Raw genomic sequence first — 13696 nt, 5'->3', positions numbered from 1 at the left:
AGCGTTTAGTTTTTAAAAGTGTCGGTCCTCTAACTGAACAAGGCTAAATGATTTTTGTTACTATAAAAAAATCTAAACGACGGTGGGGGGCGGTGCCGCGGTAGGCAAATGACGTTAACCGGTGTTCGCAGCAAGCCTAGTCTTCACTGCATCAAAATATATTATTTTTGATTGTGGTTGTGTTGTTACTGTGGGCTATAAAATTCAGATGCTCTGACCTGCTGTGTGTGTGTGTGTGTGTGTGTGTGCACATGCAAGTGACCAGGCCATGCAGAGAAATGCATTCTGCATAATAATGACACAAGCACAATAATGTATGTGTGTGAGAAAGAGCTGCACACTTCTGAGCCAATGACCGCTAATGTCCCCAAGTGCTGCAGGACAAGGTCCAGGAGACGATTGAATCTCTGCGACTGGCTGGGATCAAGGTGTGGGTGTTGACCGGTGACAAGCATGAGACGGCGGTTAGCGTGAGCCTCTCTTGTGGTCACTTCCATCGCACCATGAACATCCTGGAGCTCGTGCAGCAGAAATCAGACAGGGAGTGTGCCGAGCAGCTCCGCAGACTAGCCCGCAGGTACAACACCTTAGCGCACCCTTTCTGTGAGGTTTCAAGCCCTGTTTATACTCTCTTTCATTCAGAGTGGCATTTCACACAAGCATGATGTGACAGTGGTTTTCTCCTTCCGTGTTGAATGGAAATATCAGACTAAATATGTAGGACTGATTGTTTGAGATGGGTGTGATGTGTGCCTGTGTTTGTGCAGGATCAAAGAGGATCATGTGATCCAGCATGGGCTGGTCGTGGACGGGGCCAGCCTTTCCCTGGCTCTGCGGGAACATGAGAAACTCTTCATGGAGGTGTGTAAGAACTGCTCGGCGGTGCTCTGCTGCAGAATGGCACCTCTCCAGAAAGCCAAGGTGAGTCACCTAACCCTTTCTTATGTCCGTTTGTTGACGTTTCACTCTATCCTCACGAGGCCAGAGGTCACACACACTAATATGGCCGGTCCCTGCTAAATCGCCCCACACTGGCCTGTTGTTTTCACACTGTTTTCCTGTTTGGCACTGTATAAATACAGGTGACTTGACTTGTTCTCAAAGCGCTGGTGTTAACGGCTGCGGTGTGTTTGGCAGGTGGTGAGACTGTTGAAGACTTCTCCTGAGAAGCCTATTACATTAGCCATCGGAGATGGAGCCAACGACGTCAGTATGATCCAAGAGGCTCACGTTGGTATTGGTAGGTGCCGAACAGGAGAAGATGTGGCGTGCAATTCAAATGTACGTGGACACATTCACATTTTTGCTGTTGCTTACTTTTAGAAATCAGCAGAAGTCGGTTAAGTCTGGAGGCTTCAGTTTGACCTTTGACACTGTGCGTGATCGGAGTCCCGTTTCATTTTTAGTGTGGATGTTTAACATGCTCTCTTGTGCTTTGCAGACCCTTTATGACAGCGTGTATCTGACGCTGTATAATATCTGCTTCACCTCTCTGCCCATACTGGTATACAGTCTGTTTGAGCAGCTGGTGCATCCACATGTTCTGCAGAGCAAACCAGCACTTTACAGGTACAGCATCAGGAGAAGAGCTCAAGCGCAGAGCTTCCCAACCCTGATCCTAGAGACCCCTCAACAGTACAGTACACACTGCCGATCTCTACTGGGGCTGGCAACAGGACTGACAAATTTGTTTGTTTGTTTTTTTCACTGAAAGATTTGCAAAACTCATATTTATTTATTTAGGGGAAAATAATAGTGAAAACCAGATTTTTAAATCAGTAGTCCACAAAACAGCAAAAATAGTTTTTGTAGATTAGATTGATATAGATTGGCTGTTGTAAATTACACTACAAACATACACCTTTGTTTACTTCTGTGTGTTGCTCGGCAACCACTTTGTTGGAACCACAACTGTTTCTGAGGAACTACATTGTTTGGTGGAAGAATACTGTTTTTATTAATATCATTACACTTTATTTGCTCTGTTTTATTCTGTGAAACCTTACTACGTATATGGAATAACCGTTTTATAAAAGCAATAAACCCCGTGAAGCCGTGGTTTACAGTGAATTTATAACAGCTAAGGGGCGTTGTTACGACACAAAGCCGAGTGCCTAAGCGCCCCTTAGCTGTTATAAATTCACTGTAAACCATGGCTTCACGGGGCTTATTGCTTTAATACATATTTAAAAACAAACTAAAATTAATAAAAATGACAAAAATACACAACAAAATTACTAAAATTGTACAATTTAAATGAAAACAAAAAATATATAAAAAAGGTCTAATACTAAATATTAAGAAAATACTATAATAGTATATCAGTGATGCTAAAATTACACTGTTTAGTACTTCAACTTATTTTATTTCAGTTAGTTCTCATTTTTTAGCTTTATTTCAATTATTTACAGTTATTTTTAATAGTTTAAGTTAACCGTTACAAAAAAAAAAGTACCTGCACCTTTTCTTTGTTTCCAAAGTAAATGGGGTCAGTTTTAATTTAATGTTGGCTGTAATGGGAATATGAGCCTGTTTTGTTGTTTTATTTTCCCCACAAATCAGGATAAAATGATGTTCTTTCCCTTCATCAGAGACATCAGTAAAAACTCCCTGCTGTCCTTCAAAACCTTCTTGTACTGGACCTTCCTGGGCTTCTGCCACGCCTTCGTCTTCTTCTTCGGCTCCTACATCCTGATGGGAGAAGACACCACACTGATGGGAAACGGACAGGTCAGCGTCTCTCCGCCGTCACCTCCTCCTTCTCTCCTCTTCTCTCATTCATGCTCATGTGTGTCTGTGGCAGGACTGTTATTGTGCTAGCATGAAAGTTGTCTTTGATATCCTCCACAAAGCAGCATTCTGTATAGATCTCAGAGATGCTCTCTGAATGATTCAGCTAGAAGCGCTTAAGGTAATGAATGCACTTAGTGAGACGTTAACAATGTTAGTGACTATTGATTAACTCCAGCTTACAGACACAAAGCATCAATCGTCCAACTAATTACACCGTTATCTGGCACATTTGTACCGTACTGTTGGCTTTTACTAATCCATATTCTCTCTCTTTTTCTGCTTCTCTCTTTCTCTTTCTTGCCGTGCATGCTTTCAGATTTTGCGAGCTAACAGGCAACTGGTAAGAGTTGACTGGATTCCAGTTGATGCATGTGTCCTCTCTAATGAGCAGCTGTCTCTCTGGTTTGGTTTCGCTGCTCGCTGTACGAGCGGCTCTGATCTCTATTCTTTTGATACTCTGCCATCCTCAATTATGGGGCAGAGTTATGACAAGATTCGGAAGTGCTCCTTCACTCGCACTTTGCATGACGATAGGGCTGGACGATATGGCCAAAATTGATATCACGATATATTAGTGCTCATGTTTATTCAACGAAGTCAAACGGCACAAATAAATCAATGTATGGGAAACTGGTAATGTATATTGAAATATCGGAAATGTGTTTAAAAATCATATCACCGTTATTGAAAAAAATTATTTCGCGATACATATTGATATTGAATTATTGTCCAGCCCTACATGACGACAAGCCGGAATCTCTCTTGATATACTTATTTTGGGGTGAATTGAACCCCCCCCCATATGACATGTTAACAACCACGATGGGCTAATTTAATAATCTTGTCATACAGTCTTTAAAATGTGTGTTTCTTTCTTGCAGATGTTTGGAAACTGGACGTTTGGCACTTTAGTATTCACTGTGATGGTTATTACGGTCACGCTGAAGGTGAGTTCATACGTAAATGCAACATATACGTGGGTTTTTAAATGACACGTGAGCTTCATTTGCACCGTTCTCTCCACAGCTGGCCTTAGAGACTCATTTCTGGACGTGGATGAACCACTTTGTCACATGGGGCTCCATCGCCTTCTACTTCATCTTCTCCTTGTTTTATGGCGGCATCATCTGGTACTGTATTGCCTGCGTTTTCCCATAATGCCTTCAGAAAAGCAAGCATAACATTTTGTATTGCCGTTCGTTTGTACGTTTTTTTACAAATTAATTTGAACTTTGACTGAACTTTAAAGAAATCATGCTTTCCCACCTCATATCCATCGGCATTATGGGTCTGTTTTAGAGGAATGTGTCTTTCACAATATTCAGTTTAGTGGTCAACAAATATGAGTTTTTCAAGTTTTCAAAATTGATATACTTAGATTATAATTTATAACAAAATATATAATAATATAAGGTAACACTTTATTTTAAGGTGTGCTTGTTACACGTTATATGTACTTACTATTATAATAAAATCCTGACACTAACCATATAGTAAGTGCATGTAGTTAGTTAAATGCATAATTACACTGTAACAAGGACACCTTAAATAAAGTGTAACCCAATATAATATAATAATCCTTCCCTCTAATTTGCAAATAAATAAAGCAAACATATGTCAAGTGGTAGTGTACACACAAATCCCTTCAATATTCAGCGTTTTTTAATGTATTTATTTTAGATGGTGTAATTTACATTGTAAATTGTGAACAAGCATTTTTCACTGAATAGAATCAATGATCTAGTGGCCAGAACAGGTATTGTTCTACAGATGTATATGTGTTTGTTTCATTTTAAAAATGTGAGACGCAGCACAGTGGCTTGGGAAAAGAGCGCAGGGTCTTGAGATGCATTTTTTATTTTTTATTTTAAGTTGAACTACCTGTAACTTGACACACTTTTTAAAAAACATGCCATTAATGCATGAGATTTTGACGTTTTTGTAGTCATACTCTAAAATCTTGCATCTGCTGGAAGTGAGGGTTTTTTTTTTTTCTTCAAATCCTTGTCCAGTAATCAACAATGACTTGAGTCACTGATTAAAAGGAGTGTGATAAATTGTCAACATGCTTGTTTTTGTCTGTCCTGTGTGAGAAAGTGGAAGTCGAGAACAATGTCTAAATTGGTAATTTTCCTTTCTAAATAGTTTTTATTGAATTGTTGATTTGCAGGTGATAACCGTTCGCTCTTTGGCGACATACTCTGGAATACAGTCGAAATGCTGTGCTCAGTATTTGGCTCTGAAACAGTTGCCCGATTGCTCATTAGTTGCATATTGGACAGCATTATCAAACGCTTGTTGGAGTCTAATTGAAGTTTTCCTCTCTGCTAGGCCATTTCTTCACACACAGGACATGTACTTCGTCTTTGTTCAGCTGCTGTCGAGCGGCTCGGCCTGGTTTGCCATCATCATCATCATCATCACCTGCCTGTTTCCAGATGTCATCAAGAAAGTCTTCTACAGGCACCTGCAGCCCACCAGCACGCAGAAATCTCAGGTGAGCGTCAGACTTCCACCACAAACGCTCGAGCTCTGATTGAGATGGAGTGAGAGTGTGTGTGTCACATGTGCAATTGTTCTAGATTTATGCTTTCAAAGATGACACAGATGAAGTAACACAGCATGTGGCTCACGTCACCGCATGACTTCTCACCAGCAGCTCACCTTCACTTAAACTCACTGCATCACTACAGCACCAGCATTCATCGCACTATTAAAAATCCTCTGCAGCGGGCACTTATTATGTCTGGACTCACAATGCGATGCATGGTTGAATTATCCGAATAAACAATGGCAGGTTGTAGCGTCATGCTTGCTTGCTTATTCTAGAGGTTGCTTCCTGTAAATAGGTATTTGTGTGAACATTTTGAAAAAAGTCTTGAAAGTTTGAACCGATCATCTGATCATAGGGATGTGGATATATTTGCACCAGCTCTACAATTCAGCACTCAATGCATTCATGCTTTTACTCGTGGCTAACCTCAGCGGACTGATCGAAAGAAATTAACCTTAAAAGATTTCCACAATAGAAGCCGCAGCCCCAAAGCACACCCGCCTATCATCATGAACCAATGGCGGCTTGATGGTGTTTAAAATGCCATTTTGGCGATTCATTTACACGGCAACGGCGTTTTACAGGCCTGAAAATGCAAACTTTTGAAAACTGGTTTCAAAGTGCACATTTTCTGAAAATGATACCGTTATCATCTGTGTAAACTACCAAAAAGAAAAAAATAATAATAATAACATGAATTTGTGAAAACGTTGACGTGCGTTTCACATGTTCGGTGTATAAGTATGTGCACAGGTGTGAAGTGTTTATGTAAAAAGTGCCATTGCCATCTACTGGCCTGGCATGAATAATACAGGATTTTTAGTCGTTTTTGCGTATCCGTGTGAAACGGTTGTCGTCTGTGCACAAAACTTTTCAAAAATGCAAAGAAAAAACTTCCCCTTTTAGTGCATCGTTGTCGTGTAAACGTACCCTTTGTTTGAGATTGTTACACCCGTTCGTTCTTCCATTCTGCTTGAAGTATATCAGGCACTTAAAGCCATAAACTCTGATTATGCGCCGGCTTTTCTGTTGATATGCGAAAAATCAAACACCAAAAGCTAAGTTGAAGTTTTAAAATAGTTTCATTTTTGTAATGATACTATGGCTACAAGTGAAACTGTAAGTTCATAATTTGGAGTGTGGGTGGTTTATAGTTTGTAGTTCCTTTTAGGTTATTGTCTTGCATAGGACTGAGTACCACTGGTGATTGTATGCCAAAACCTTTTTTTTTTTTTTCCGCAAATGAAAAGTTGAGTGAAATGCTAAGCTTTGTCGATTAAAAGAAATCAAACAGTTAGCAAACAAATGTTACCTTGCCAGCATGGAAATATTTGGTTTTGTGCCAAATGAGAGACTATATATGAATATAATTAAGCCAAATATCAAATTTGTATTCTCCAATTTTTCACTTTTTTTTTTTTTTATTGGCCATTTTTACCTTTTTTCAGATAGGACAGTTCAAAGGGTGACAAAAACGAGAGGACCATGAGCTGGGATTTGAACATAAAGCTGTCAGCTCCAACCTCTTTCATCACAACGCACTGGATAGCTGGCCAATCAGAGCACACCTCGCTTTTCAGACCGATGAGCTTAGTAAAAATCAACGCGTTTCAGAAAGGTGGGGTATAGAGGAGTGTGACAAGTGGGGGCGGGGCCCACCGGTCTCGAGTCCCACGGAGGAGCTCCGGAAGGATAAAAGGAGGAGTTACGACAGTGAAAGAGGAGAGAGGACCAGGCCTGCTCTCGGCCCCGCCCCCACTCGTCACAAGGAGAAACAATAATGTACAGTATGTGGAAAATAATGTGTTTTTTGAACCTTAAACCGTATAAACACATTTCATTACACCAAATACACAAAATAATGTTCTTTTTAGCAACGTCATATGACCCCTTTAACTCGCGTCTAACCCTTCACAGGAGAATTAAAACGCTTATTTTCTTCCTTTCGTACTATTTCAATCCTTATATTCACATCTTTTTCTACTTTCCTAAGCGAGCGGTAACTGAAGTTGCTGCAGTACGGTTCTGTGGCGTCAGCACACGCTGCCCTGCGGATGACACCCGATAGTTTCGAAGTGCACTCTCTCTGCGTCTGCTGCTTGTTTCCTGTTTCCTGTCTCTGTCCTTTCTGAATGTGTGCTGAGTGGATTGTGGTGTACAGTGTGTGTGTGTGAGTGTGTATAACTGCACATGTGACTTTTCCTCCTCTTTACTGACCCTCTGTGTGTTCTGTAGATGTACACCAACCACGTGGCTATAGGTGATGACTTCATCGCACTTCAGCCTCTGTCCAGAGCCAAGAATCAGCTGGGCAAGATTAGGTAGAGTAGGAGAGACACTCTCACACTGCATGTGGAGGAAGAACTAACAGAGGGGAAGGAGCGGAATAAACACCTGACGTGCTTTAACAGTTCACGCTGCATGCGTAACCCGTACCTGCAAGTGCATGATTGTGGAGGTCAGATTTAAAGCAGACGTGGCCGTGTTTGGAGAGCATCCTCTTACAGCATGAGCTTGAGCTTACAGCCCCATTAATAGATGCTTTTTGTACACTAGTGTTGGGAAGCTTTTTAATTAGTTTTTTTTTTTCTCTGAAAAATGTTTATCCGGACTGCATGTTCCCAAAACAGTTGTTTTTTAGTCTCTACCAACGAGCAGAGAAAATGATCTCCAGTCCAGCTCCAGCGAGACATCAGTAAAAAGGCTTACTTAAAATCTGAATTTGACTTTTTGACTGCAAAAATGTCTAAAAAAAAAAAAAGTTCTATGATGTTGGCTTCCAAACGTTCCAAAACCTAGTGACCTGTCTTCCTGTCTACTTCCTGTTCTACCTTCTAAGGCAGTATCCAAACGGAAATATTGTTATTTTAGAGTTATTTAGCCAACTGTTGGCCTCCATGTGTTTGTTTTACAGCCACAAGCTGCCAAAATGTTGGTATTATGTCAACCATAGTGAGTTAAAGAAAGACTCCTGTATTTAGTAGAGATTTCTGTTTTATTTAGAAATGCGATTGTCACTCTTTTGCGATGAGGACTCATGTTTGTGACTTTTTGTCTTATTCGGTTAGGTTTCTTTAAAGCATTTAAAGATTTTAAGGTGTTTTTTCACACTAGAGCTCTTATTGAAAACCCAAGTTTGTGACCTTTGTTTTGGCAGAAATTCGTAATTTGGAAACAAAGCAAAACCAAAGATCCGAAATGGACGAGGCACTCATTCTGGTGGTGTCTACTCAACCATTTTTGTATAACACTAAATTTAAATGTTATGAAATCATTCATAAAAAAAATAGGCTGTTTGGAAAGATGTTCTTTAGGGTTAGTTTGAATAGCTTTGGATGTTTATTTTGTCGTCATTATTCCCATATCTTTCACTGTATTTTTTCGCTTTCGTTTCGACTTGTGACATCACATTAAATATACGAAGCACAAACAAATATTGGTTAAAATAGTGCATTATAATTATAGTCGGATCTAATAATATATATATATATATATATAATAACTAAACGTTTCTTGGAGGAATTAGCTTGCTCTGCGAACGTTTCTTCACCTTTTGGAGCAGACTTCACATCAGCAAGTCCACGATGCTTTAAAATGCTGTCTATGTAGGCAGCTCACTAGGTTTTGGAACAGAGCCTTCGAATTCAGAAGTGTTTTCTCACAGTGGACGTGGGGCTGTTACATGCTCGTTCACCTTTCTTCTGTTTTCATCCGTTTGGGAGACTTACCGCGCTGTTTTGTTCTTCCAGATGGAAGCGGATAAGGTTTCAGTCAGCTCAGAATATGACACTGCTGAAATCGGGAGCAGAGGGGAGGACAATCGGCCACTGATCGCTGCTTTTCCTCCACCTCTGGTGCAGCCCCACCCCTCCCCTAGGTAGTACTCTTCCCCCATCAGGCTGTGTACAGTATGTGACCGCCACGACCCACTCATCCTGTCATGTGACACTAGCTCTCCCCGTGATGTAACCAGGAGCGAGTGGCATGAGTCTCTTAGATCTTTGTCCGTTACATGACCATCCATTCGCTGGAGACTCTGCTGGTCTAATCTAATCCGCCTCAAGTGCCTTATGTGTCTCCATGTCTCCTTAATCATCCTTATTTATTGTTCTTTTTCCCATAATCATCTCCATCACTGACACTGTGTTTGTGTTTAATGTGACAAACATTTGTTTGTATTTTCATCAATCATCAGTTGAATGAGCTGCTCTTTGAACAGTTACTGACAGCTCTCTGTGATTCACTAATGGTTGTTAGTAACGCTTATGCTGCTGCTCTTTGTTTATAATATAAGAGCATGTTTTTGTCTTACTATGGCCATGTACACACTGCAGGCAAATATGGTTGTCACTGCATTCCTGAGTGCTTTATTTTCTTCAGTGTATGGTTTTTATTACACAAGTGCATTCTACAACTGAATTTACTGAATTAATGACAAATTAAGCTTGAATTAAATGCATATACCAAACTAGCAATGCAGGGCTGCAAACTAACACTTATTTTGAAAATCTATTGATCTGTTGATTATTTCTTCGATTAATCGGATGAAAAATCCAAACATAATATTTTTTAATTAATTGATTTTAATTTATTAGTTACAATTCATTGTCCTCCACTATTTTCTGGATGCGCTTTGTCTAAAGAAATGTGCTGCTCACTACTTTAAAGTGAAATGATTGGTGATATTTTCTATGCACAACACACAGACCTGATAAATCAATTTGCTGGTTTATTTTTGTTTTCGATTTTATGAAGTAGTTGTTGCAGCCCTAATGAATTGTCAAATTTTTTGGACACCAAACGAAATTGCCAACCGTTGACCTCCATGTTTTTGGTTCACAGCTGCAAGATGCCTAAATGTTGTTATTATGTCAACCATTACGAGTTCAGGAGAGACTTCTGTATTCAGTACTCACAGTAAACGATTGTTTAGGAGATTTACTCGCATTTCCACACTAGTGCTTTTACTGAAAACCTAAGTTTCACATCACAGGTTGGTTTTTCTGGTCTGTTTAAAAGCAGTTTTCCTATTTCAGGTATGTACTGCTCAAATAAACTCGGGTTGAGACCAAGAACTTGATCATTAGCTCCAGTAAGTGAGCCCTTGAACAGTTTCAGCCACAGTTATTCATGTGACTCTCTTACCTCTACAGGCATTACGCCGGTGAATGTGATTTATTACTAGTTAGCACATTTATTTCTAACTGAGATGAAATGACAGCAGCATCATTTGTCATTTGGTGGTTAGTCATAGCCTCCAGAAATTACTGGACAGGTTCTGCTTTTGATTAGAACTGCACGTTTCGCTTAAACTGCCTCTTTATTTACAGTTTCAGGACACTGTTGAAGTCATGCGGCATTTAATCTTTCCGCAACTTCCTGCTAATATTGATTTTTTTTTAGCAGAACTGCCAAGGTCCATGTTGTAATAGCTAAATCTTTAACCCAGCACATGGTCAAACTCAGGTTAACAAGAAACATCAAGGAAACATGGACTGTATTTGTGACGTGACTGAACGTGTCTGTCATTATAGTTCACAGTATTTGTGGATGCTAGTAGGGCGTTTGTCAAGCATCCTTCCTTGTAGATGCTAGGACAAAGTGTGCAACTAACGTCCTCATTTATGCATTAGTCAACAAACACATTTGTCTCAAGACTAATTCTGCAAGGCATGCTGAAGTGAGTCCAAAGGGATTTAATGTTAATATTGGTAGTTTGCATAATGCCTAGTCAGGTTGCCTGAGAGAGATCAAAGAATTGACTTTCTCAATTCTGGCTGCATACACTGTTTTTCCTCCTTGGTTGGTTTTTGAGTGCATTTGATTGGGAATCTGATTTGAATAAAGTCTTGTTGTAGCACTCGGGCTGTAATTTAACATGCTGGTCTTTAGCGTCGTCTTAGTAATTGAATATTGAGTTAAAGGGAACTGTAATTTTTGTCGAGGCCAAGGATGTCTGTGGTTCTGAAGAGACGGCATCATTTATCACTCTAATGTATTCATTTTTTGGTCATTTATTGTCTCATTCATTGTCTCATTCCAATCCAGACTCTCATGTTTTGTACAGTGGCGGAGCTAGAGTTTTATACATGGGTGGCCAAGGCTAGTTCAGGGGGTCCATAGACCATGACAGAAAATCAGCGTATAATTCCAATCTGGCATAAAATAGCATGAATAAATCCTGCGATTGCTGATTACTTCACATTATGTACTATTACTTTTTTTTTTGTTTTTTTTTTAAGCAATAAAGACAACCCTTCACACCCTTCAAAAAAATTAGTCGTCTTGGCCAACTTCTCTAACATAATCCGTTGAATTGACATTTAATTCATTGTAGGGGAAAATTTTGATCAATGATTAATCATTGATATTAAATTATCAACTTCATTGTTATTCTCTAAGTAAGTTACTGCAAGAAATATGATCAAATTAATATTTTTCTTTAAGGTTAATGTAAGTTTATCACTAACTACAAACCAAATTTGGTCCCAGTTACGTAGCCACTGAGTGATAGATTCATGTAGCCAAATCTGCAACTCCATTGTGGTGGAATGATCTATTTAATTAGGTCTGAAGCAACCTATCTATAAAACAATAATGGACGATGGAAATAATCTATAACAAATTTCATTATCTTTAAGTGAAGTCTGTACGTTATGCATGGAAATCTGTTTCCAGTCACATCACTTTAAGCCTAAAGTGTACTTCGGTTTTTACCATAGGTGCATACTGAACATGCTCAACTTGATGTTTCCAACCATGCATAATCTGCATGCGCTTGTGCATGTGCCTTGATTTTCTTTCACTACTTAGTCTACATGGTGGCAACACTGGCCTGTGCCTTTGTTTTCACAGTTAAAAAAGAAACAGAAGAGATGAAACGACAAACTACTGGAGACTTCAAACAACAATAGATGTTTATTACAAAATAAAGAGCGAGGCCCTTTTAAACCCCTTCAGTTTCAAGCCCAATTTTGTGCCCTTTTTGTGGAAGTGCTGTAGTAAAATACAGGACAAATAATACATTTTAAAGTTGATATGTAAAGAGTGTCCAATATGACAAAATATTAAGACATTTAGTCATTGCCCATTATGGACATCAAATCAGTGCAGATTGAAGATGTTTGTTGGGAACCGTTTGGTTTGATCTCTTTCGTGCTCTGGCTGACATCTCTCTTTCTTTTTCCAGTTTATTGAGGCCTACCAGGGCATCGGATGCGTGGACTCCATGTGCTGTTTCTCAGAGGGGCAAAATGCCTGCTCACGGCTGGGCCGGCTGGTGGAGCGAATGATGGGCCGCTGCGACCCCGCTCGGGCCACCAGGTGCGACCGCTCTCTCTCTAGCCTCTGCTGTAATCACATCTCCTACAAGCTGGAGCACGACGAGCCTGCGGCCCTGGACGAGTGATGGCCGCCAGTGCACTCAAAGCATTCCCTAATGATCACAATGTAGAATTTAAGACAGAAACGGGTGCATTAATTTGCCTTTAATGTAACAAAGATTAGCTAGAAGTTCAAGCGAGCTTCATCGCCTGGGATGCTCCAGGTACGTACGTATACAAGGAAGCGTAAAAATTGCCATGAAGTTACTTTGAATCAGCCCTTCCAACCCATTGTCTTCGTCTTTCATCGTCTTCACCTTCTTTCAAGGTGCGTCCTTCTTTGCTGGTGTCGCTTATCGTGTCTTTTCTCTGTGTGGCAGATAAATGTTCTCTGCTGAAGATCTTGTGCCTCCATATGAGTCCATAATCGATGAAGCTGTCTCGTCATCCTCGTTCTCAGACATCACACCCAGTTATTAGCAAGGCAAACGTTTGTAGCACCAGTTTATGCAAGTATATGCTCGTCGAATGTTGTACTATATGACTTGATCCATGGAACATCCTGTCATTACGTGTTCTGAGACATTGCATCCCTGTTCAAGTGTTTGAATCTGCGTGTTAGTCTTTGCCTTGCGTGTGTACCTCTCCGTGGAGGGGTTTGTGATGGCATGCGACCGTAATGCACTCCTAAGCCTCAGCTTTTCACGTAATCGTTTTGACTGTCTGTATCCGCACTTTGGGAAGCAGGGCGCTTCCAAAATTTCTCCGCAGTGTTGAGATGAGTACACGGAGACCTGGTCTCGCTAAATATAAGATTCCTGTTCCAGTTTAACGGCTAGAACACTGCCATTGAAGCGCAGGGTACTAGAGAAGACCTCTGCTTTGGCTGGCCAACGGTAGCCACGGTCAACAGCTACCGCCGCTGTTATCGGCTCATTTATCGAAAAGAAAAACTCAACAAGGGACCACATCATGATTGAGTGAGACACTGCTAACTGTAGTCTCCCAAGAGGATTCTTGTTTCCGT

The 13696-nt window shown here is 40.3% G+C and overlaps 1 protein-coding gene and 1 long non-coding RNA gene across 2 annotated transcripts in view; one reads left to right on the top strand and one right to left on the bottom strand.

Annotated features, from left to right (window-relative positions):
* Window positions 1–2323, bottom strand: part of LOC107727071 (uncharacterized) — a 25581-nt gene extending 23258 nt beyond the window's left edge. Inside the window, exon 1 of the long non-coding RNA XR_001638322.1 lies at window positions 2310–2323. This is a non-coding gene — a long non-coding RNA (uncharacterized LOC107727071). The remainder of the gene's footprint in view (window positions 1–2309) is intronic.
* Window positions 1–13696, top strand: part of LOC107727070 (probable phospholipid-transporting ATPase IF) — a 57662-nt gene that overhangs the window by 35322 nt on the left and 8644 nt on the right. The window contains 9 exon segments of the mRNA XM_016536835.1: window positions 374–577; window positions 768–921; window positions 1138–1339; window positions 1407–1569; window positions 2592–2730; window positions 3675–3740; window positions 3820–3923; window positions 5125–5290; window positions 12537–12670. Of these exon segments, the coding sequence (XP_016392321.1) occupies window positions 374–577; window positions 768–921; window positions 1138–1339; window positions 1407–1569; window positions 2592–2730; window positions 3675–3740; window positions 3820–3923; window positions 5125–5290; window positions 12537–12670 (1332 nt within the window).

Source organism: Sinocyclocheilus rhinocerous, unplaced genomic scaffold (assembly GCF_001515625.1).
Source record: "Sinocyclocheilus rhinocerous isolate Xijiao unplaced genomic scaffold, SAMN03320098_v1.1 scaffold1960, whole genome shotgun sequence".
NCBI classification, from domain to species: domain Eukaryota; kingdom Metazoa; phylum Chordata; class Actinopteri; order Cypriniformes; family Cyprinidae; genus Sinocyclocheilus; species Sinocyclocheilus rhinocerous.
The sequence above is the reverse complement of the archived record's forward strand: the minus strand, read 5'-3'. Positions and strand labels throughout refer to the sequence as shown.